Raw genomic sequence first — 25,881 nt, 5'->3', positions numbered from 1 at the left:
GGGTTGGTTTTATTTTGGGGGGGGGGGGGTTAACTGAAAACTGAAATTTAATCCCATGGATTTATGTTGCTCTCCACCTTGTGAATGGGATTTGAAGGTTTTGGGGCTATCTCCAGCTTCTTCCTGCTGGATGGTAATAATCCCCTCAGGTTCCTCGTGCTCCCTCATGCTGCAAAGAAACGTAAGTACTCCTTACTTTTTTAAATGCCTGAGAGCCCTTCTGCTGCTTTCCCTCAGGACTGTCAATATAACCATAGTTCATGAATTCTTCCAGCCTGAACATTTATGGATATTTAATATGCCTTATTCTAACTGGCAACCTCAATTATAAATTAAGATAAATTGGCTGTGTCTAGACTGGCCGGTTTTTCCGGAAAATCAGACGCTTTTCTGGAAAAACTTGCCAACTGTCAACACTGGCCGCTTGAATTTCTGCAAAAACACTGACTTCCTACTGTAAGAAATCAGTGCTTCTTGAGGAAATATTATGCTGCTCCCTTTTGGGCAATAGTCCCTTTTGTGCAAAACTTTTGCGCAAAAGGGCCAGTGTAGACACCTGAGATTTGTTTTCCGCAAAAAAGCCCCGATCGGGAAAATGGCAATCGGGGCTTTTTTGCGGAAAAGCGCGTCTAGATTAGCCACGGACGCTTTTCCGCAAAAAGTGCTTTTGCGGAAAAGTGTCCGTGCTAATCTAGACGCTCTTTTCCAAAAATGATTTTAACGGAAAACTTTTCCGTTAAAAGCATTTGCGGAAAATCATGCCAGTTTAGACGTAGCCATTTTGTATTGGAATTATTTCTAAAAGATGCTGGGCTTGCTGTCCAGTTGAGACTACAGACTTTATAGCTGTATTGTCAGGCAGCCAAAGTGGTAGTAAGTATTGCAGGAAATGTGGGATACTACATACGACCAGTGCCGTCTAACACCATTTCCCACTTGTCATGACACTGTATAAATGCAAGCACAACCAGTTTACCGGGGCCACAAATTCTACCCTCTGTTGCCAACTCTCATGATTTTTTCACAAGGCTCATGCTAATTATTGTTTTCCTAAAATCCCCAGCTCCTGGAGCCATGTGGATATGTGATTTCAATCTTAATGCCTAAAAAGGAAGCAAGTTTCTAGCCCTCATGGCTGAGCAGAAAACTCCCAAATGTGACCCACCCTGAAGCTTAAAGGCTCAAAAATCAGAAGGCAACTAAAGAGCCTGAGATTTCTTATTTGTACATAATCGTTATAATTTTAAAGCCAATCTCATGATTCTGGTGAGCCTGACTCAACATTCTGAACAGCTGGGGTTGGCCACGCTACAGTCTATTGAATAGACTCTTGTGCTGCCAGTCCCCATGCATGGAGCCCGATTCAGACACGGACTGGGTGCCCTTTGCTCCCAGGACTTCAGTTGCACGACCACTCCTGCATTCAAGTCCTGATACAGCAGTGTTTGTCTTGGAAAAGGCCGTTCAACCACCCCGTGCAGCAGAGTTTGTCACTAGCACTAGGGTTGAGTCCCCAAAAACACACAGGCTGTGTCTACATTGGCCGCGAGTTCTTGCGCAAGTACACTCACGTTCTAATGTATGAAAACAGTGCTTCCTGCGCAAGAATTATGATGCTCCCGCTCAGGAATAAGCCCTCTTGTGCAACTGTTCTTGTGCAAGAGGCCAGTGTAGACAGGCAACATGAATTTCTTGTGCAAGAAAGCCCTATGGTTAAAATGGCCATCAGAGCTTTCTTGCGCAAGAGAGTGTCTACGCTGGTATGGATGCTCTTGCGCAAAAGCACATCTCTTGCGCAAAAACACATGCCAATGTAGACGCTCTCTTGCACAACTACTTTAATGCAAGAACTCTTGCACTAAAGAGTTTTTGCGCAAGATCATACCAGTATAGACGTAGCCACAGTGAACAGGGTGAAGGGTATAAGTTAGAGATGGCTGCACTGCTGAAAGGCTTGGAAAATGCCAATTGACTATTTCCTACTTGTATGCTGTGAGGAGACTTTCTTGCCATGTGAATGTTCAGGGATGTTCTGCTAAATTGATCAGATTACTTGTACTGCTGAAAAAAAAACCTGTGCATTTGAAATCCTGAACACCCGAATAGGGAACAGCTCTCCTGTCCTGTGTGTTTCTAAAGCCCAACTCAGACTGGTCACTAGCCCACATGCCTTCATTTATTAGCTAGGTGCCTGGACGTTTTAAATCACCGAGGAAAAGGAAGTACACAGCTTTAGCTAGATGACAGACACTTCCTGATTTTGGAGACATTAGCTCAGATATAAGTGAGGCTGCTCAGACACTCTGTCCTCTTCTGTACATGCTCTTCCTCCTCAGTGCGCAGCATGGAAGGACAAATTATTTATGCTGATTTAAACATTTTGGGAGCCTCTTCCAGGCCACTGCCTCCACCTCAGCATCTCAGTAAGTCTTTGGCTTCTTAGTTTTTGTACCAGTATGATCTCTATTTTTGGTTAGAAAAATGGAATCCTACTCTACTTTTTTATTTCACTGGTAGCATGGAGAGCTTAGAAAGTAGGTCTTTAGAACCAAGGAGTAGCTCTACAGCCTATCTTCATAGTGAGGGACTTCAGAGCATGTCAAATTCCCTACTATTGTCATGACTGGATACAGAATTTCTGTAAATTCCACTATGATTACAGTGTTCATTATATTAGTACTATTAATACAGCCACAACACTACAGGTGTAGCCAGCGGCAGCCTATATGTTCGTAATTACAAGTGCAATCAAATATTTTATTTTCTGCTGTCTTTATACGTATTTGGAGGATTGAAGTAAGCTAGTGAATTTATAGTTCTTGCTGCAGTGGGATGAGTCAGAGCTGAAGGAGCAAGGCATTGGGCAAATGTTGCAGAATGAACAGAAGAGAAGGAATCTGGGAAGCTCCAGGAAAAGGAAGGATTTGATTGTTGTTAGAAGAAAGTTGGTGGGGATTCATTTAGGTACACTGTATCGTGGAGTCTGTGTGAAGAAAAGGATTCACTAGCCTCCAGTGAAAGACCTAAATTTATCTGAGAAAGTTAAGACAGGGCTAGAGAAAAACGAGAATCTGGCTAATAGAAAATTACAGGCAATCTCAGGATTTTGGACACGATTCTGAAATGGGAGCTCATGCTCAACTTCCCAGGTATCTCTGAGCGCAGAAGAGAAGATGTTTCATGCCAAATGCATTTTGGAAAGTTGCAACTTAAAGATGACTCTCATATGTCTACACTGCGGGACAAAGGGTACGTTTAGACTGCGAGGATCTATTGGAAAAAGATACGCATAATGTGCTCCGGTACCTTTGTTGATACTTTTGTTGTCTACACTGGAACAAATTTCGGAAAAAAGCCCTGTTTCGAAAGCCCTCTTCTTCTTTGTGGAATGAGGAATACAGGAGATTCTGAAAGAGCGCATTTGCTCTTCCGCAAAAAAAAAAAAAAAAAAAGCTGAAGAGCATATACATTCCCTGGATGTAGAGGAGTTTTTTCGGGATACCTTCAGTATCCTGAAAAAAACCTGCAGTCTAGCTGTACTGAAAAGTCGAGTTAAGCTATGCAGCTTCAGCTATGTTAATTGCATACCTGAAGTCGAAGTAGCTTAAATTAGTTTTCGACTTCCCTTATTCCTCATGAAAGGAGAGTTTCTGGTGTCAACAGGAGTGCTCTCCCACCCTGAAAGATCGAACCCTGGAAGATCGACAGCGGAAGATTTGATCTTTCTCTACAGTGTAGACATTCGCTTAGGGAGGAATATAGTAGCCAGGATGGGAGAAGGCAGGGAAAATGCATATCAGAATAGTGAAAAACAAAGTGAGCTAAATGTTAAGACAGGGGGTTTTAAGCTTTTCCAGACTGTGACTCCATATTACTATAAGTTTTAGGGCATCTGTCACGTTATTGGATTGTGAGGGGAGCAGCCGGGTGACTGTTGCACCCATGGGGGGGTTGTTGGTCCCAAAAGTAGTATAAAGGGGGCCATGCAAGATGTTGAATAGAAGCTTACTGTCTGCTAATTTTATATATGCTATTCATATAAATGTTTAATGTCTGCGCGTGAAGGAGCCTGCATCGAGGACTGGGAGATTCGATGCATGTAATGTATGATACTTCAGCAACCTCACTCTCATGCTTTTCTTTCTCGTAGCACTAAACCTTTAGATGGTAGATTCTAAAGGATTGGCTCAGCGTGATTCGTGGGTAAGGTCCAGAGTGTAAATTGACCTGGGATCTGTGGCTGGTTTCTTGGAACCGGACAGAACTTGTTCGGGGTAGGTGAGATTGGGTTCTAAGACACCTCACCTGTGTATGAGGCCCGGGGCCATCTGGGGCATGGATATTGCTGGGGTGTTGGAGGGGTTTTGCTTGTGAGGCTTCAGGCAGGCAGCTGAAGCGCTCTTTGGGACTGGTTTGTGGCCTGTTTGGGAAGGTCTCCAGTCTGGGGGCTGTAAGGAGCCCCAAATTTGAGCAATTCGCCCTGAGCAGACACCCTCAGCTGTGCCCAGACCCGGCCCGATCCGTCACAGCACCCATCCCATGTATTCAGAAAGAAAGGGAGTGTGATCATATCCTCCACAAACCTGTTCATGTCCCAGTGAGGAAAATAATCCTTTTTTTGTATATAGAGGATGTAAAATATGAGGGGGAAAAATTATAGTGCAACTTCTAAAGAATTTGCCAGAAAATTAGTGCTATTTGAAACTTTAAAATCTTTTAGAACTGACAATATAGGGTAGAAGTTAAACCTCCCTCTTCAAGCTAGTACAGTGGAGTGAAAACCCAATGAGATGGTGTCAATTATCTTTCTAAAAAAGGATTAAACTTTTAGGGTATGTCTAGGGTATGTAGATGAGGTTTCTAGACATAGGAAAATGAAGCAGAGATTTAAATAATTGCTGCTTCATTACTGTTTTTCGAGTACACTAATCTACATGGCTCTGTCGACAGTGTTAGTAATTATTTCCAAGTGGCAAATGAACAAAACACAAATCTGAATTTTACTTGTTTGTTTTCCAAATGTAGTCTCATTTCTTAACAGGAAAAGAGCAAATACAGGATGATACAGAGAAAGCTGAGTTTAATGCTTTTTTTTCCTTCGGTCTTCACTAAAAAGATTAACTTAGAGCACATACTTAATCTAATATTAACAAAAATGGGGAAGGGTTTTGGGCCAGAAGAGGAAAAGAACAGGTTACAGTATTTTTTAGGTAAGGTTGATGCATTCAAGTCGACAGGGCCTGATTAAATTCACGAGAGGGGATTTAAGGAAATAGCCCATATAATATCAGAACTCTCAATTGTTTTTGAAAACTCCTGGAGGAGGGGTGAGGTCCCGAGGGCTGGAGAAAGACACACACAACACTTGTCTCCAAAAGAGAGAGAGACAGAGGAAAAAAGAAGGATGGCCCAGGAAATTACAAACCGGTCAATCTAAGGGTGTGTCTAGACTACAGAGTTTTGTCGACAAAAGTGGACTTTTGTCGACAAAAATATACCAGAGTCTACACTACCGCTGAGTTCTGTCGACATAACGTCGACAGAACTCAGCAGTCTTGTCGACGCTGGTAAACCTCATTCTACGAGTCATAACGCCTTCTGTCGACAGAGTTCTATCGACAGAAGGCGTTATTGAATGTAAACTGTCCTTGCATCTACACTGCCATGTCGACAAAGCAGCTTGTAGTGTAGTGTAATGTAGTGTAGACGCTCTTTGTCGACAGAAGCTTTGTCGACAGTATCTGTCGACAAAACTTCTGTCGACAAAACTCTGTAGTCTAGACGTACCCTAATTTTGATACGTGGAAAGACATTGGAACAAATGATCGAACGATGAATTTGTTCAGACCTAGACGCTAATTAGTAGCGAGAACAATGTACCAAGAAGAAAGCAAACCCAAACCCATCTACTGTCCGCCTTTGACAAGATACTTGGCAGAGTGACTGGAGGGCAGAGATACACCCTAGAGCGTCACTCTGGCATGAGCCAGCCACACTCCAGCAAGAGCTGGCTGAGCCAGTGACAGTAGCCATGTGCGGAGGCAACAGATTAAAGGGGCCAGCAGGCCAGGGACCTTTGGCAGCTGGGGATGGGCTATTCCCTCTCCAGCCCAAAACAAGCCCACCCTCCAACTGGCCAGGCCCACTGGGCTCCAGCCAGACCTGGACACAGGCAGCGCAGTCCTGACCTGGTGCCTGTGTAGCAGTCCAGAGATGTCTACACTACAATGTTAGTTCGAACTAACGGACGTTAGTTCGAACTAACATTCATAGGCGCTACACTAGCACTCCGTTAGTTCGAATTTAAATCGAACTAGCGGAGCGCTTAATTCGAACTAGGAAAACCTCATTTTACAAGGGCTAAGCCTAGTTCGAACTTACTAGTTCGAATTAAGGGGTGTGTAGCCCCTTAATTCGAACTAGTGGGAGGCTAGTCCTCCCCAGGTTTCCCTGGTGGCCACTCTGGCCAACACCAGGGAAACGCTATGCCCCCCTCCCGGCCCCGGACCCCTTAAAGGGGCATGGGATGGCTACGGTGCCCGTGCCAGGTGCAAGCCTGTCAGCACCCAGCCAGCAGACCCTGCACCTGGCACAGATCGAGCCACCCACCCGATGCCCCCCAGCCCTCCCTCTCTTCCCAGGACCAGGCTGGCGGCTCCCGGGAGCTTGCCCGGGACCGCAAAAGGCGGGCACCCGCCTGGGTTAGTGCGGACATCGTGGACCTTGTCCACGATCTCCGCACCAGGCACAGGAAAGTGGCCATCTAGGGCAGGAGAGCTCCCAGCCTGGCCACCCAGGAGCAGGTGTGTATGAAAATCAAGGGGGTCCACTGAGACCCCCGACCCTGAGCCCTGAGCTTACAATGGCCGTCCTGGGTCAGACCAAAGGTCCATCTAGCCCAGTAGCCTGTCTGCCGACAGCAGCCAACCCTAGGGACCCTGGAGGGGATGGACCGAAGACAGTGACCAAGCCATTTGTCTCGTGCCATCCCTCTCCAGCCTTCCACAAACCTTGGGCAGGGACACCACTCCTACCCCCTGGCTAATACCACTCCATGGACCCAACCTCCATGACTTGATCTCACTTCCCTTTAAACTCTGTTCTACTTCTAGCCTTCACAGCCTCCTGCAGCAAGGAGTTCCACAGGTTGACTCTTTGCTTTGTGAAAAACAACTTTCTGTTACTAGTTTGAAGCCTGCTCCCCATTCCTTTCCTTTGGTGTCCTCTAGTCCTTCTTTATGGGAACTAATGAAGAACTTTTCTGTATGCACCCTCTCCACCCAACTCCTGCTTTTAGAGACCTCTATCCTGTCCCCCCTCCGTCTCCTCTTTTCTAAGCTGAAAAGTCCCAGTCTCTTTAGCCTCTCTTCATATGGGACCTGTTCCCAACCCCTGATCATTTTAGTTGCCCTCCCCTCTCCCAGCCTCTCTCTTCCCCTCTCCCACCTCCTTTTCCCAGTCTCCCCCAGTTTTGTTCAATAAAGACAGATTCCATTTTTGAACACAATTGTCCTTTATTTTGTACATCAAGAAAAGGGGCTAGGGAAGGGTAAGTGGAAGGAGGTGAGGGAGGAATGGGGTACGAGCCCCCGATGGGGAGGACTGGGCTGGCTCTGTGGGCTTCTGGGGGTGGAAGCTCTCCTGCAGCCCTCCAATTGCCCCCTCTCCCCAGATGGCAGCCTGCGGCAAGTGCACCCGGGCTGATGGCCGAGTGGTGTGATGTGCCCAGTGTGGGCACTCCGGGCACTCCAAGCCAGGACTGGTTTTCGAGCGGGGCACCCCTGAGAACTATCTGTCCGGGGTGGGGGTCGGGACCCTTTAAGCGCAGCCCTCGGCTAGCCTGAGGCAGCATCTCCACGCTCTAAGTCCTCCTCTGATGCCCTGCCGGCACTGCTTCCGGCCATCCTTAAGCCCTGTTCAGGGTCCACTTAATGTGGACATGCTAGTTCGAATTAGCAAAACGCTAATTCGAACTAGTTTTTAGTGCTAGACGCGTTAGTTCGAATTAGCTTAGTTCGAATTAACTAATTCGAACTAAGTTAGTTCGAACTAACTCTGTAGTGTAGACATACCCTATTACTATTCAACAGGCAAAGTAAGACCCTAAGGAAGGAAAATTCAAATTGCCACCTGCCAAATGCAGGGTACAGGACTTCACTGATTCTGATAGCTTGACAGGTTCCCTTGCTGGGTCAAAAAGGAACCAACTGCGGAATGGGGGTGCAGATACAATGCAATTTCCCCTCTGACGGATGGGAATTAAGAGAATGTGGCTAGTAGCATTGAGCCGTGGGAGGGCATCTTAAGACAGCAGTCTGGTGTGTGGTGCAGTCGGAAAGTCTGAGTATTATTGTGGAAGAAAGGGGCCATTTGGTGATCAAGTGAGGGGGCATTTCTTCCTCCGTGCCTGCTCCACATGCACTAAACTAAATTAGCTGCTTTATTTTTAAACTGCATTTAAAAATTCAGCCCTTGACGAAGTACAATTAGAAGTAACTGTGGACGTAAAGAAGAGATACAGAAACCAAAATCGGGCTAACCGTTAAGGCTGCAGCTTTATTTAAAACTGTTACCTAATTAGGGAAACGACCCAAACTATCTAGCAGTGTTGTTCCCTCGTGGATCTCAGTTTGCACCACTGGCTTGGTGTACTTCAAACTTGAGGGAGAACGTGAAACCCCTGCCCCACCCACACCCTCAAGGTGCCAAGAGACCCTGAGTGTAAGCCAGACTCCCAGTCCATGGTCTTCCTCCTCCAGGCCAGAGGTGGAAGAGACACAGAATGAGGGGATCCCAAAGCTGCATTGAGTGTGTCCACACTTGGAGCTGGCAGTTTCCAGCGTGAGGAGACTGGGTGTCTGGCTGGTGAGTCTTGCCCACATGCTCAGGGTTTAGCTGATCGCCATATTTGGGGTCGGGAAGGAATTTTCCTCCAGGGTAGATTGGCAGAGGCCCTGGAGGTTTTTCGCCTTCCTCTGTAGCATGGGGCACAGATCACAGCTGGAGGATTCTCTGCATCTTGGGGTCTTCAAAGTATTTGAAGGCTTCAATATCTGAGATCTAGGTGAGAGGATTATTCTAAGAGGGGTGGGTGAGATTCTGTGGCCTGCACTGTGCGGGGGGGTCAGACTAGATGATCATAATGGTCCCTTCTGACCTTAAAGTCTATGAGTTGATGAGACAAACCCTGCACTCGCTCTGAGTGAGCCAGTGTGCTAAAACAAGGGTGCACTTTTAAAAGATAGCGCATCCATGTCGAGCAGCTCCCATGCTGAGTATGTCAGTATGAACCATCAGAGACCACTCCAAAGCTGTTCCCCATGCAATGCTTCTTTTTAAAAACTCCCCTTGGTCTTGGAGGCTTTGCTGGCACCACCCAAATGCATCAACCCCTTGGGAATCCAAGAAGGCACATTTGGGAAAAAGAACTCCGATGATAAGGACAGTTTTAATTCACTGAGACTGGAAAACTCAGCCACATTGTTAGAAGCTCCTGAAATGTGTTTGTATTTCAAAATCAAAGTCTTGGAGGGATACGCTCCACCGTAGGAGTTTCTTGTTAGTCTCTTTGTGTGAAACCACTTCCTTCCAAACAAACGAAATTTTAGCCCAGGATTTCTAACATCTCCGGGCAGATGGCCACTGGCTAACACACTCAGGTTGTGTCTAAAGCAAAATGCAGGACTATGTAGCACTTTAAAAACTAACAAGATGGTTTATTAGATGATGAGCTTTCATGGGCCAGATCTGAGGAAGTGGGTCTGGCCCACGAAAGCTCATCATCTAATAAACCATCTTGTTAGTCTTTAAAGTGCTACATAGTCCTGCATTTTGCTTCAGCTACACCAGACTAACACGGCTACATTTCTATTACTAGGCTGTGTCTAGACTGGCCAGTTTTTCCGGAAAATCAGCCACTTTTCCGGAAAAACTTGCCAGCTGTCTACACTGGCTGCTTGAATTTCCGCAAAAGCACTGATGATCTCATGTAAGATTGTCAGTGTTCTTACGGAAATACTATGCTGCTCCCGTTCAGGAAAAAGTCCTTTTGCGCAAAACATTTGTGCAAAAGGGCCAGTGTAGACAGCTCAGATTTGTTTTCCGCAAAAAAGCCGCGATCGCGAAAATGGCAATCAGGGCTTTTTTGTGCAAAAGCGTGTCTAGATTGGCCACAGATGCTTTTCCGGAAAAGCATCCTGCCAATCTAGATGCGCTTTTCTGAAAATGCTTTTAACGGAAAACTTGTCTGTTAAAAGCATTTCCGGAAAATCATGCCAGTGTAGACGTAGCCCCAGAGTAGCCAAAAGCAAGTTGTTTATCTTTCCCTCCGGCTACTAGTTGAAAAACATGTTAGTCTAGAACTGCAGAGGATTCACTGTTGTGTGGTTGCTCTACAAGTCTCTCCACCCTCATCATATTGTTCTGGCACGTTTCAGATCTTGTAATTACGTCACCAATCAGTTGCTAATTAATACCAACCCCTCCTCACTCCAGCCCCACCAAGAAAAGGGAAGATGTATGTGGACTTCCCTGATGCATGAATGAGAAATGGAGTTTCCCAGCAGCGCCCCATCTCCCAGGTAGCCACATGCCCCTCATGCCCCAGCAGGAGTGGTCCGAGGCTGGCTATGGTAGCTGGTGCCCCAGGCGGAAGGCGCAATCGGTGCCCCCACCTGCACAGCTGTCAGTGGCCATGACATAAACATCGGGTACCCAGGTTGGCGGCACCCTAGGAGACCGTCAAGTCTGCCTAGGCTCACGGGCCGCCCTTGTGCCCCAGCAAGCCAGCATAACCCTCCTGAAATGTTGGCACACACACACCCCGCCAGGTAGCCTGCATTCTTCCCTGGTATTATCCCCATCTCCAGCCTAGGAAAGAGTCCTGGGTGTCTCCCCTGAGCCTACTGCCCAAAGATGGCAGAGAGCAAAGAGTGAGAGGGTCTGATCTTGCTGCAGCCCAGACGAGAGTCAGGCTGCTCCAAACAAACTCCCCACCCCAATCTCACTAACACCAGGACCCAACCACTCCCTGTTTCCTCCATCTACCCCATGCAGTTGGCTACCCTACTTCCCACCCACTCTACGGATGGGGGGGAGTGCTGGGTTCACACAAGTAGCTGCAGCCAAGCCCAACTGCTGTGATCAACATCCCCTCCCCTCCCTTCCCCTCTTCTCTTCTCTTCTCTTCTCTTCTCTTCTCTTCTCTTCTCTTCTCTTCTCTTCTCTTCTCTTCTCTTCTCTTCTCTTGTGGCTGCCACTACCCAGCTAGGAGACAGGATGCCCCAAACACTCCGTCCCTCCTTCTTATGTCTCCCAGCTATCCATGGGAGCCATGTTTAGACTACAGGCTTCTTTCAGAAGAAGCTTTTCCAGAAGAGATCTTCCAAAAAAACTTCTTCCAAAAGAGAGTGTCCCCACTGCCAAAACGCATCGAAAAAGCCACCTGCTTTTTTGACAGAGCACATCCAGAGTGAATGGACCCTCTTTCGCATGTAAGCTGTGATTACTATGGCAGAATGGTCACCAGGGCACCTGTGCTTTTTCCTCTTCTTCCGAAAGAATTCCCCCTTCCCCATTCACACACGCCTTTTTGCAAAAGAGCTGTGTTGCAAAAAGGCTTCTTCCTCATAGAATGAGGCTTACCAACACCAGAAAAAAACCCTCAGTTTTTTCAATTTACTTTTGAAAGAACATGATTGCAGTGTGGGCGTGACAAAACTCTGTAGCATAGACATACCCTGGGAGAGGTGCACTCCTCTGTCCCCCACAGAGATTTGCAACAGCTGAGAGTGGTGCCCCTACCACCAGCCAGGCAGTTTTGTGCTGGGCAGTCCTGAGCATGGGGGTGAGGCTTCGTTTAGCAGCTGGGTGATTGCACTTAACAGGAACCTTGGCTGCAATGCCGATGAAAAAGCTGATGGCATCTAGACTGAATGATTGACTGGAAGAGCCAATTTACCGTTATGAATGATGGAAACAAATTTCAAATTCTTTAGTCAGTGTTAGTTATAAAATGACAAGATTCATCTCCAAGGTTGAATGGGGAACAGGTTTAAAACTAATAAAAGAAAGTTCTTCTTCACTCAGCGTGTAGTCAACCTGTGGAACTCCTTGCCATAGGAGGCTGTGAAGGCTAGGACTATAACAGAGTTTAAAGAGAAGCTAGATAATTTCATGGAGGTTAGGTCCATAAAAGGCTACTAGCCAGGGGATAAAATGGTGACCCTGGCCTCTGTTTGTCAGAGGCTGGAGAGAGATGGCAGAAGACAAATCGCTTGATCATTGTCTTCGGTCCACCCTCTCTGGGGCACCTGGTGCTGGCCACTGTCGGCAGACAGGATACTGGGCTAGATGGACCTTTGGTCTGACCCAGTATGGCCGTTCTTATGTTCTTATGGCTCCAGGTGTCCTAACCTAATTCTACAATCAAATTAACTGCAAAACTGTGCACGGCCCTCATCTCTGTAATGTCTGTTCTTCTCTGAATGAGTGTTCCTGTGCATTTGAAGTAGGTGTGTAGACGCCTACGTGCACAGGGGCCAGAAGATTTTCTCCTCTCTGTGACCCCTGGAGTTGCACCTTCATGGCACCCAGTATAGCAACCTGCCAACCCATCACCTCCGCGGTTCCTTCCTACCACCAGTGACATGCGGCTGGGACATCCCGTAGCCATTGCCTCTGCAAGCTCACCGGTTTTCCTGTTATTCTGTACACAGTTTGTTTCTTATTGTTCTAAGTCCGATTTTGTGTTTCTAGTTATTGTAAGTGCACCTCCCTTCTTAGAACCCACAGAGTCGTGGCGGTCGCACAAGCCAAAAAACCACCCACGCTCTTCCTGCCTGCAGTGCTTGAGTGAGGGTTACCAAAGAGACCACTGCAGAATCTGCCACAAGCTCCGCCCTAGGACTCTAAAGGACAGAGGCTCAAGGCACGTTGGATGGAGGTGGCTCTGCACCTTCAGCCTGACCCGGGACCAGAAGACCCAGCACCACGCAACTCTTCATCGGCATGGAGCGCTCTGGTGCCATCCTCCACATCAGGGCTAAAGGAGGATTCCTCTAAGCACCAGCATAGGTCCATGAGAGGAGGAACCGTAAGGTGCCGTTCTCCATTGCTGGTGCCTCAGAAGAGGAAGAATGAAGTTTGAGACCCACGCCTCGTTATTTTGAAATGTGCTGTGCCACAATGAAAATACGTGACCAGTTGGTATAGCGATAGTGGCTCTGACTTCCTTGATAGGGCTGCTGTTTTGCAAGTGTTAGCAGACATTGAGTCTTGCAGGTCAGTTTCGCATTGGAGGCGAAATTAATTATCCGGTTTCAAGCACTTCTGCAGAAAAGGACCTGGGGATTTTAATGGATGAGAAATGGGGTATGAGTCAACAGTGTATCCTTGTAGCCAAGAAGGCTAGCAGCATATTAGTAGAAGCATTGCCAGCAGATCTAGGAAAGTTATTATTCTGTTCTATTTGGCACTGGTGTGGCCACATCTGGGCTACGTCTAGACTGGCATGATTTTCCGCAAATGCTTTTAACGGAAAAGTTTTTCCGTTAAAAGCATTTGCGAAAAAGAGCGTCTAATTGACACAGACGCTATTCCGCAAAAGCACTTTTTGCAGAAAAGTATCCATGCCAATCTAGATGCGGTTTTGCGCAAGAAAGCCCTGATCGCCATTTTCGTGAATGGGGCTTTTTTGCACAAAACAATACCGTGTTGTCTACACTGGCCCTCTTGCGCAAAAGCATTTGCACAAGAGGGCTTTTGTCCAAACGGGAGCAGCATAGAATTTCCGCAAGAACACTGACAATATTACATGAGATCATCAGTGTTCTTGCAGAAATTCAAGTGGCCAGTGTAGACAGGTGGCAAATTTTTCTGGAAAAACTTGCCAGTCTAGATGCAGCCCTGGAGTATTGCATCCGGTTTTGCCCTCCCCCTGTGCAGAAAGGCTGTGGATAAATTGGAGCGAGAACAGTGTAGGGCAACGAAAATCATTAGGGGCTGGAGCACATGACCTATGAGGAGAGGCTGACGGATTTGGGTTTGTTTAGTCTACAGAAGAGAAGAGTGAGGGGGGATTTGATAGCAGCCTTCAACTCCTTGAAGGGAGGTTCCAGAGAGGATGGAGAGAGACTGTTCTCAGTGGTGATGGATGGCAGAACAAGGAGCAATGGGCTCAAGTTGCAGTGGGAGAGGTCTAGGTTGGATATTAGGAAAAACTATTTTATCAGATGGGTGATGAAGCACAGGAAGAGGTTACCTAATGCTATTTACTTGGTCATGAGAGGCCATTGGGCTTTACAAATGAGTCTTGACCCCAGAAAAGTTACAAACCAAAAGCCAACACAAGGCCAGACAGGGCTGAAACAAAAACTTGCTATACAATGTGGTCAAATATACACCATCCTAAGGACAGCACCCGAAACTAGGCTAGTTTGAAATTTGGTGCTGCCTACACTATTTCGAGCCATTCCTTACTCCTTGTAGAATGAAGTTTACAGGGATGGCGAATTAGCACATCCACTCTATTTTGAAATAGTGGACGTGTTCGAAAGACGTGGGGTAGCTATTTTGGGATACTGGAGATATCCTGAAATAGCACTGCAGTATAGACATACCCTAAGTGGGCTAGAACCATGTTGTTCAATAATTGACAGTAGGAATGTGTTAGTATTTTCTTCATCTTTGCAGTATTTTGCTCTTCCATCACTGTAGTGCCCTCAGCATGATGCAACCCTTAACTGACAGGTTTTTAATTATTCCTGGCATTATGTGAGGAGGAGTATAAATGCCCATTGGTGGGTGCTGCACAGGGAAGTCCATTATTATGTCTTGCTCTACATGCTGAAAGTGTTTCACCAAACACTGCCTCTTACAGATCATCCTCCGTGTCCTCGCTGGCATCGGCTCGCTCTGCAGCTGGGAGCAGCTGGGATCCTCGTCCTGGCGGGAGCTGTGACAGTGATGGGCACTTGGGGTAAGCACCTCCAAATTAATTTGTAGGAAAAGCTACACCCTGAAATTTCCCCATCTCCGACATTTCTGATTCCAACTCTCTTGTGAAAAAACCCCCCAGACATTTCACTAGCACCAAAATGGGAACAATATGACATGGGCAGGACAATGTTAGAGCTTAATACTTGAGGCCCCTGTGATCCCGCTCTTACAGCTTCACTGTCATCCGTGTGCAGGGCGGAGTGGGAGACACCATTCACTGTGTAATAAATGCAGCAGTCTCTCTTATCGTCTCTCATGACCTATCCCCCTGGCCCAGTTCTGAATGTGAAAGCAGCAGTATGGGATGGGCGGCTGGTCCCTGAGCAGTAGCTGCTATTCATGCTCATGCTGTTCTGAAGTTTTTCAGCCCAGACGGTCTCTGAATTGCTTGAAGAACAACGGTACCAAGGAGAGACTCATCCCTCAATGCAACAGCAGACCTGGCCTGACAGATTTCCAGTCCCGCTTGCAACAATTTGTGTGTGAATCATCTCCCAGCAACTCAACAGGTATCTCACCTCTTTCTCTCAGCTACTCCTTGCACTGCAGTGCCACCTACTGGTCACATGGGGGCAATGACACAAACTACTGCAATAAGACAAGGGGGGGGAGGGATAGCTCAGTGTTTTGCGCATTGGCCTGCTAAACCTAAGGTTGTGAGTTCAATCCTTGTGGAGACAATTTGGGGCAAAAATTTGTTGGGGATGGTACTTGGTCCTGCTGTGAAGGCAGGGGACTGGACATGATGACCTTTCAAGGTCCCTTCCAGTTCTAGAAGATAGGCAATCTCCATTAATTTAATGGTGGGTGGGATCCAACATGGGACTTCTAAGCTGAATCTATGAGCTATAGGTTCATACTAAGGCAGTAGAGCAGACTCATTAATCTCTCTCTGGTCTCAGTGCCACTACATGGGACACCACACCCAGAAGGTATGTGCATTATAGGACAATTACCCTATTGCTACCAACTAATTAGGACAGCTGGTAGCAACTCCTGTGTTCAGTTTCCCTAATTCTTCCATTGTAAATGGGTGTTGTGGTACCTTTGAGAAACTTTCACACATCCATTATTGGAACCAGACCTTAGAAATATGGGTGTGGGGTGCTCTCAGGTTGAAGAAACAGGATTGCTTTGTCCCAGGAAATGTCATCCAGGAAGAGTCGCCATTTCCCCTCTGGCTTCTGATCCTCAGGAAGACTCTGGAGCAGGACACCGATAACAGCAAGACCAGTCAGAAACCTTGGGCTCACCCTGGTGTGGCAGCTCACCCTGCACTGGGAGTTACCCATAGAGATGGGGAAGGGGGTGAGATCTGGGCCAGGTTCTCCCTCACCTAGCACATAGGGGCTGCATGTTTGTAGAAATGTCGGTGGTGTCCATAATGCCTACACACCTCCCCCACTTAAAAAAGGCCCTTCCCCACACCTGCCTGAGGTTCTGGGAGGGAGTGTGGATGTAGGAGGCAGGCTCCGGGCTGGGGCAGGTGATGGGGGGGCAAGAGGGGGTGAGGGGTGCAGGCTCTGGGATGAGGTAGAGGGAGTAGGAGGGGGTAGGTGTAGGATTTTTACCTGGGGCACCTCCTTCTGGCAGCAGCTCCTTGGCAGGGGGAAGCCAGAAGATCTCCACCACCAAAGGCACCACCCCATTAGCTCCCATTGACCACAAGGGTGATCAAGGGGAGGGGCAATGTGCAGAGACACAACTTCCTTTCCACTCAGGAGGCAGAGCGACAGGTGGAGCCAGAGCTGATAGGAAGTTGCTTTAGTCCAGCTGCACTACCAGTGACAGCGACCAGGGGTGGCAGGTAGTGTTGGGGGATGCATAGGGGGCAGCAAATGGGGCCAGGGAGAGACTCAATCCTAAGCATTGCTGGAGCTGGGCCTCTGGGCCAGGAATATCCTTGGTGCCCGAGCACCAAGGGCCCAAAGAACTTTCCAACCCTGCCCCAGTGGTCTGTCACCTCCAGGGACACCACGTGGGCCAGAAGCTCCTACTGGGGAGGAAGACAGAGCTGACCAGGCTCCCACTGTGCACCCAACCCCTGCTTCCTCCCCTCGTGAGGACACACTCTCCATGTCACCCACCAGCCCTGAGCGGTAGCAGTGGGTACGGTGCTGGACCAGGTCCAAACCCTGCTGCTGGTTCAGGATGTGGCAGTTGTTCCCGCTGCGTGTAACACAATTGCTTTACATGTTTGGGGTTTTTTGGGTTTGTTTTTTAAAGAAATTAGGCCATGAAACACAACGCTGCATTAAGGGCACAGGAAGGTTACAAAGCCAAGCTCCTGAAAGTTAGGAAATGCCAGTTTTACAGTCGCCCACACAACCATAATCCAGCCTCCATTTGTGTGTGCCTTGCGATACAGTCTCTATTGCATGGCTACCTACTGTTTTTCCCAAGGTTGCTGACTCATCCAGTGTGCAGAACTATTTGGTACCCATGTCCATGATGGCTCCCCAAATAAACATTCACTGCATGGGAAGAACCCACAGTCAGGCTGAGGGACAGCTGCATGGGCAGCCATGAACGTGGCGTTTTCAGTTTGTCTTTGTGACCTAAATAAAGTTCTAACTCTGATGTGTGGTATTATCTGCCTCTCCTGCAATGCAGCCATCTGTAGGGGAAACACAAGGGCTGTGCAGCAGGGCACAGGAAAGCTACACAAGGGGAGGAAATGATGTAGCATTGCAGTCGAACCTGACCTGCATTAGCCCCATGCTAAGTCAGGCCTGAGATACGCACAGTGTCACCAGCATCCTCCCTCCTGCCCTGCAGCATCTGCTGCTAATTGGTTATGGGAACTGCCCTCAAACCCAGTCCAGGCAATGGGGCAACTGGAAATGTTGAGCCCATGCACGAGTGTAATGAAGTTCAGAACTTTTAGCTCCGTGACATGTTTCCATTTTCCCCTCCAGAGGGACCAGGGTGCAAGCTCTGCCCCCCAAACTGGATATTGCACCGGGACAAATGCTACTGGGTGTCTAAAAACAAATCTTCCTGGAACAAGAGCTGCGATGACTGTTCAAGGAGGGGCTCCCGACTGCTGGTGATACAGGACCAGGACGAGATGGTAAATCAATCGTGTCCTGGGGATAACAGCTCTAATAATAATTATTCTTCCTCAAGGAATGTCTCTGTGGGCGCTCCACTTTGGGTATCTTGGCGCTCTTTTGCTTATAATCAGAATTTTTTAGCAGCAGTATTCCCGCCCAGGTGCCGATGCCACTCATGCTGCAGTGAATGTGCTGACGTGTGCACCATCAACCCTCCCTCAGTTCTCTTTGAACCACTCCTGGCTTGGTTGGCACCTAGCAGCTAGGGTTGCCAGGTGTCCAGTTTTCACCCGGACAGTCCGGTATTTGTGGCCTCTGTCTGGTAAAAATACTCAGGAAATACATTTTACATGTCAGGTACTTTCTGTTTCTCTCATTTTTCCCTTGCTGCATCTGGCGGGGGTGGGATGAACAGGGAGTGTAGGGATTTAAAGGGGCAGTTACTTTTTTTTTTTTCCTCAACCAATTTTTTCCATGCTATGTTCAGTATTTTTTGTGAAAGTATCTGGTAACCCTACCAGCAGCACTCCATGCCTGTGACAAAATCATTCCCCAAAGAGCTGCCACCACTGTATGAAGTTCTCTTCTACATCTTTGAAAGCAAGAGAGCTTCAGCTAAAACTCCTTACCACAGAGAAGACCAACCTTGGAACCAGTATCACAGGTCTCTCCAACCCATATCTCTCCTACAGTGGCTTCTGATCAAGGACCACTTGAACCAAGAGACCCTCCAGCCAAGAAAATGACTAAGAGGAAGCATGCCTCTCCTTCAGCAGACAGGTCACCCAAAAGGTTATCCCTTTAGCAGAAGCCTTCCTCCACACCCAAGGTACAGGCTTCAGCGGATGGGAAGGCAGTCCCGTATGTTCAAACTCCAAGGGACAGTGTCCTCTAAAGACACACTTCCTGCAGTCTCAGTACTGAAGTTGAAGAAGGCCGCCCCTCGCCGTTGGTATCGACAACAGCAGTACCAACATAGTCAGTATCCAAAGAGCAGGCTGTTTTGAAACAGAGGCTTTCAAAATGCATAACAAATTGTATTAAAACTTGCTATGACATCAATAAGGTGTCACAACCGACTCAGTTCCGGGCCCGCTCCACCAGGGCAATGGCCAACTCTACGGCCTTCCTCCATAACATGCCCATCATGCACATGTGAAGGGTGGCCCCATGGGCCTCTACACATATCTTTACAAAACAGTATGCCATATACACTCTTCACAATGTATCCGGTTTGGGGTGGCAGTCCTCTCCGCTGTCCACCGCTCAGGTCCGAAGCTCCTTCTTCCAGATGACCAAGGTATTACTCCGTAATCACCTGCAGTGGAGTGCCCACAGGGACACTCCTTGACAAAGAAAAAAGGGGGTTACTCACCTTGTTCATTAACTGATGTTCTTCGAGATGGGTGTTCCCGTGGGCACTCCATGACCTTTTCTCCTCCCCTCTGCTTTGGAGCTGTAACGTCTCTCCATAGTAGAGAAGGAACTGAGGGACGATTGATGGAACACACCCGTTGGCATGCTCGCTACAGCATGAGCAGTGCCACATATGCACGCCGGCACCCAAGGGGGATACTGCTAAAAAGTTTAAATTACAGCTGCTCCCCAAGTTGCGAACGGTCGAGTTACGACCGTTTGCACTTACGACCAAAGCTCCCATGGAGCAGTCGTAAAGGCAGTCCCCGAGTTACGAACACGACCCACGCTTATGAACAGCATGGTCACATGTAACTCAATGGAGTCCGAGTTACGAACAGTTTGAGTTACGGATCAAGTGTTGGTCCGTAACTTGTTCGTAACTCAGAGAGCGGCTGTATAAACACAGGAACACGAAGATACCTACAGTGAAAAACCCACAAGGACACCCATCTCAAAGATCAGTTACTGGACGAGGTGAGTAACCTCCCTTATACACAGAACCACAGTGTTGTGCGTCTGCCACATTTGCTCTACACACACCAACACGAGCTAAAAAGCAAGGAAACAAAAAATAATTGATGCTCTGCCACCCAGAGGCAGACACCTCACTGACAACACCACAAAGGTTGTACTAAGGCCTTAATTCTGCCCAAGTCAGGACAGAACCTACACTACTGGCCCATAGTCACAGAGGGAGTTTGGGGAATTAAATCCAGTTCCTAGACTTTTTACCAAGCACCTTACCCACTAGACCTGCCTTCCCCCTTCACTTCATTCTTCCATGTCATTTGCAGACTTTCATTCAAACCACTTTCAAAGACATAAATCGGTTTTGGCTTGGTCTCATTATTACATCCCCCTTGAGGAACTGGACGTGGATGGATGGCTCCCTGTTAAATCAAACACTGTGAGTGGTTTTATCTTCTGGGTCCATAGAAGATGTGCAGCAGGGGGCACAGGACTGTTGCTTTCTAGCATTGGTGGGAACAGAGGCTACGTAGGGGCACAAGGGATGTCAAGTGCTAGGCACCATGTTCTGCACAGAGTGGAGTCCTGAGCCTCATTCCACGGCTTCCATCAGCAGTCAGACTAATCCTGCCGGCTGAGTTTGGTAATATGGACACGTTTCCTATGCTCAAACAGCTGCTTATAGGGTTATGGGCTAGAAAGTATTTAATCAACCAGGGCTCTGCAGGAACAATTCGGCAGAATAAATTCAAGGAGTGTCTGAATGAGGAAAAGCTGCTAAAAATCTCGTTCCAAAATTCTAAACAGTGTTTATTTGTTTCCCAGGTTCAAGTCAGTGAATCCTCCCGAAGGGAACAACAACTGTGGGGTGATAAAAGCAGATGTGATTCGTTTTGAAAGCTGCAGAGCTGCAGCCAAGTGCGTTTGTGAAAAAGATGCTCTCCAGATATAGGCAGTGACATTAAATAGCTGCATTTTCTATGGACAATACAATCTCCTTTAGTTTCTTTCTGTCACATGAATGATGAATATTGAAGGCAAGTTTCAAAGGGAAGAACTGGGCTTGTGCCCACTCCCTTCCTCCTGTTTTTATAAGGTGTCTGAAGACAACATGGAAGATTATGGTGAAGGAAGAACTATTGCCAATTGACATCACAGGTAGAGCCGGGGGGAAATTTTCCACCGAAAAATCTATATGTCCAAAAAAATTGCAGTTGTAAGTCAAAGAGGACTATTCACAACCTGGTGCTGAGGTCACTGAATAGCTGCAGCCACAATAAAATAATAAAACATCAGGGGCAAGGGGCACACAGGGGCAGCACGAGGAGACAGCAGCTAACAGCAGCAAGTAGCTAAATGGTTAGTGCACCATGTTGGAATCCCAGCTCTGGAGCAGTGCAAACAGATGGGCCATGTACATCAAGAGGGGGTGGGGCTATTTTAAGAGCTTTCTCTCAGCGACAGAATCCATTCCCAGGAACGAGCTCAACAAGCCTAACAAATGGATCTAAGGAGGACAAACCTATTGTTCTGCATAGGGCCGGTCTTAGGGCTGGGCAGACAGGGCCCATGCCTAGGGCGCTGTAGACAGGGGAGCATTGGAAGGAGCTTGTGCTGCCCCCTGCTGGCTGCGGAAGGACTTGGCTGCCCACAGCAAGTTTTCCTCCGCTCTGGCACCTTCCCAGGGCTGGGATGTTGGGCTTCTTCCTGATCCCAATCCCTGGTCCCGCCCCTCCATCTGCTCATTCCTCAGCTGGCCGACTGCGGGCCCGGGCTCTACTGCAGGCTCTCCAGGAGCCCAAAGTGACAGCGTGGCAGCATGGCCCAGCACCGCCTGGAGTGAAGTCCCTCCCTGCCTGTGCCACTTGATCTCTGGCAGGGCAGGAGCAAAACTCTCTAGGCTCTCTGTGTGAGTGAGCAGGCAAAGTCTGGGAACAGAGAGAGGGGAGAGGAGGTACCCAGAGGCTGGGAAGAGAGTGGGGAAACTGAACTTAGGGGGTAAAACCAGGCTTGGACTTCGTGGAGTGGGATGGTAACGCAGAGTCAGTTCTTCTGGATAATGTACATCTTTGAACAAACATACACATAACATTAATCTGAGCTTTGGAAGTTTCACAATCAGCACTATCTCTTGCAAAGTGTATCCAATTAGCTTGTCCATCAACAAACGTTTATTTTCCTTTACTATGCTCGGGGAATAATTTGCAAACATAACAGTAGACCACCTTGGTGGTTTCTGGAAAAAAATCAGTTCATTTCTAATTTCTGTGGTCTTGTTTTCCTTCCTCCTCAGAAAATGGGACTCATGAAGACCTCTGAGTTGCTTTCCTCCTCTAATTTCATACTCGTTTCTCAAATTTTCCGTATTACCTATGTTTTTTATTTACTAACAAATATTCTTTCCGAGCCAATTAAATAGATTTTGGCCTTAATGCAATGTCTTCAGGGTAGATTTCTTCCCTTACTTTGACAAAATTACCAATAGTTTGTCATTCCATTGCCACTTCAGAGTCCACTTGTTCAACTTTTCCAGTCATGGTGATAGCCCCACAATTCGTCAAGTGATCAGACAATTGAGATGTTTCTTCACCCATACTTTTTGATGAACGTCCTTTGTTCAATACTTGAAGATCTGGAAGGACTGATTCTGTGTTATTGCCTCTGTGAACGTAGACTGAATTATATTGTAAAAGTAGAATGAATTAAAGAAATGTTTGTTCCTTTAGCAGGAAGAGAGATGTTAAGGTAAAGTTGTTTGTGTGTAAGCAGGAAGGAGGATGTTAAGGCACAGGACAATGGTTCCACTTAAGAGTGATAGTGGGACATTAACAGGAGATTGGTAAGAGTTATAAGGAAATGAGACAAAATACAGGACTATGTAGCACTTTAAAGACTAACAAGATGGTTTATTAGATGATGAGCTTTCGTGGGCCAGACCCACTTCCTCAGATCAAATAGTGGAAGAAAATAGTCACAACCATATATACCAAAGGATACAATTAAAAAAATGAACACATATGAAAAGGACAAATCACATTTCAGAACAGGAGGGGGATGTGGGGGGAGGGGGGAGGTAAATGTCTGTGAGCTAATGGTATTAGAGGTGATAATTGGGGAAGCTATCTTTGTAATGGGTAAGATAGCTAGAGTCTTTGTTGAGACCCTCACGTAGGGTGTCGAATTTTAGCATGAATGACAGTTCAGAGGATTCCCTTTCAAGTGCAGATTTAAAAGGCTTCTGAAGCAGGATGCAGGTAATTAAGTCGTTGAGACAGTGTCCTTTCTATGAGATTCTTGACTGAACCCAAGTAACCTTGTCAGTTCGTGCCCTTTTTCAATCCTTTGTCTGCTCTCCTCTTTTATCTGTATAAATAAGGTGACTTGGGTTTCTGTGGGGTCTTACTCTTCTGGTCGTATTAGCGAAATGCTTTGCTAATAAAACAGAGTGGCCAACGAAATTGTGAGTCCTGAGTCTAACTTTTGACAGCTCAGTTTGACAAGGAGTGTTCTTATTGGACAGAAGTGCTGAGTTGCCATGGTGAAACTCCTGTTTTCTTTGGGGCTACCGCTAAAAAGACATGATGAGTCATCAGTGTCAAATTGAAAAGGTCATTTTTTTAACTTGCCTTGAATAGCTTAGTGAATTTGACAATTTTCTCAGGGTACATCTACACTAGCCCCCTAGTTCGAACTAGGGAGGCTAATGAGGGTGACCGAAATTGCAAATGAAGCGTGGGATTTAAATATCCCACGCTTCATTAGCATGTTCCTGGCCGGTTGCCATTTTGGAAATTGATTAGCCCAGAATAACTTCCTGCGTGTAGACATGGCAGAGAAGCGCGATTCCGAGATAAACCCCTTAGTTCAAATTCCATGAGGTTTAACTGTTAATTCATTGGTGTACCCTCAATGAACATTTGGAAAATTATCAGTATTGTGGCCTAGGGGAAAACAACTTTTTAATACACTTCCCTACAGTAAATTCATTACTGTAATGGCAGAGCAGCTCAGAAACCAATTCACTGAAGAAGTAAAGGATGCCAAGTACTATTCTATAATAGTCAATTCAACACCAGATGTGAGTCATGTAGACCAATTAACATTAACTTTAAAATATGTGACAGGCAATGGTGAAGCTGTAGAATGATTTCTTTGTTTTGTTTCACTAAAATCCCACACTTCTGAATGTCTAGAGACAATAGTTTTGGAAATCATTGCAAATTTAGGTTTGGATATCAAAAACTGTCACGGGCAGTTCTGATAATGCTATAAGTATAGCAAGAAAATGTTCAGGTCTACCGGCAAGACTGAACAATACAAATCTCTTCGCTTTATTCATACCATGTGTCAGCCATTCCTTAACTTTAAGCTGGAATACTGCAGCTGTATTTTGTGAGGGAGTTACACATTTTGCTTTACTTCCAAAAATGTTCAAAACACATATGCTTTTTTTTCGGTTTCCAGATATCAGTTGAGTATGCTACAATCACACTTGGAGCAGGTGAATGGAAAATATTTAACAGTGAAAAAATATCAGGTGGTCTCATGCAGATGCCGTTTTGGCATTGAAAATGAGCTATGGTGTTATAAAGAAAACCTTGTTAGACATAGCCACATACAATTCTGAAAAACCATGGGAAGAAACTGAATCAAACTACTTAGCAGAAAAGTCTGAAAAGTATGCTATTGCTGTTTTCACTATTTTGTAAAGTCGTTTACTTCAAAGAATTTATGTAATCAGGAAATGACTGCAAAAAGTTGACACAAATTTATTAAATGCTGCACATTTATTAGCCTCAGTTGCAAGTTTTGTCACGGCTATAGGTTCAAAATGACTATAGGGCCATGGAAACAGAGGCACTAACATTAACAGAAATATATAGATTCCTCGGCTACGTCTACATTGGCACCCTTTTCCGGGAAAAGAATGCTAATGAGACAAGTCGGAATTGCAAATCCGCGGGGGATTTAAATATCCCCCGCGGCATTTGCATTTACATGCAACCCACTTCTTCAGCTGACAGGAGTATTAGAAGTCCAGATCCAGGAATAAATAAGAGAAGGGGGAGGAGGGGAGGAGGAAAAAAAGAGAGAGAAAAGGAGGGGAAGAAGAAAAAAGAGAGAGACAGTGAGCAGATGGTTCAAATAGTTATAAGAGTCTGATAAGAACAATTAGAACCTCCCTTGTTTAATTGGTTAGTTAAGTCAAAAATGGAGGTGCTAATTGTTCTTATCAGACCCTTGTAACTATTTGAACCACCTACTCACTGTCTCTCTTTTTTTCCTCCCCCTCCCCTTTTCTCTCTCTTTTTTTTCTTCTCTCCTCTCCCCTTCCCTTATTTATTCATGGATCTGGACTTCTAATACTCCTGTCATCTGAAGAACTGGGTTGTGGCCATGAAAGCTCATGAGACCATCTACATATTTTATTATTCTTTAAGGTGCTACTACTAGACTATTTCTTGTTTTTTAAGTTTTTCCAGTTACAGACTAACCTGGCTTCACCCCCCCCCCCCCCGCTAATGTTATTTGTGACATGATAATAGTGCAATTTCAGAGTAGATATGAATTTCTAAAGTAAAGTACTGATTTATTTTGCATGTTTTTGTGAAAAGTATGGATGAAGATGCTAAAAGCCACTACTCTAAGAAATTAAGCGAATTCTATTGAGAGGACATAGACACGAATCTTTTTGAAGATGAAGTGAAACATTTCATTCATTTTATTGAAAATGACATGGTCTGTGCTTTGAGATCACCAGTTCATTTGTATAGACTTGCAATGCAGACAACCTTTCCAAATGTAGACACCATTCTAACAATAATTTTCACAATGCCTGTCATGAAAGCTACTGGTAAAAATTTTTTTTCTGTGTTGAAATGAGTGAAAAATTATTTGCAAACTATGAAGGAAGGGTTAAAAGAAATTTATTTAGGCTGCT

At 46.4% G+C, this 25,881-nt stretch overlaps 1 protein-coding gene across 1 annotated transcript; it reads left to right on the top strand.

Annotated features, from left to right (window-relative positions):
• The first annotated feature begins 14,665 nt into the window (after nucleotides 1-14,665).
• LOC142823132 (killer cell lectin-like receptor subfamily B member 1B allele C) lies at nucleotides 14,666-23,422 on the top strand. Its single transcript, XM_075913535.1, has 5 exons — nucleotides 14,666-14,977; nucleotides 15,357-15,506; nucleotides 17,916-18,070; nucleotides 20,267-20,379; nucleotides 20,766-23,422. The coding sequence occupies exons 1-5, from the start codon at nucleotides 14,842-14,844 to the stop codon at nucleotides 20,890-20,892; spliced, it is 681 nt and encodes a 226-aa protein (XP_075769650.1). The 5' UTR covers nucleotides 14,666-14,841; the 3' UTR covers nucleotides 20,893-23,422.
• Nucleotides 23,423-25,881: the final 2,459 nt, after the last annotated feature.

Source organism: Pelodiscus sinensis, chromosome 32 (assembly GCF_049634645.1).
Source record: "Pelodiscus sinensis isolate JC-2024 chromosome 32, ASM4963464v1, whole genome shotgun sequence".
In the NCBI taxonomy this organism is placed as follows: Eukaryota; Metazoa; Chordata; order Testudines; family Trionychidae; genus Pelodiscus; species Pelodiscus sinensis.
The sequence above is the reverse complement of the archived record's forward strand: the minus strand, read 5'-3'. Positions and strand labels throughout refer to the sequence as shown.

Coding starts and splice junctions, on each gene's coding strand:
- LOC142823132 (XM_075913535.1), top strand. CDS start 14,842: ATGCTGAAAGTGTTTCACCAAACACTGCCTCTTACAGATCATCCTCCG. Junction 15,507..17,915: donor ATCTCCCAGCAACTCAACAG/GTATCTCACCTC, acceptor TTTCCCCTCCAG/AGGGACCAGGGTGCAAGCTC. Junction 20,380..20,765: donor TCCCTGTTAAATCAAACACT/GTGAGTGGTTTT, acceptor TTTGTTTCCCAG/GTTCAAGTCAGTGAATCCTC.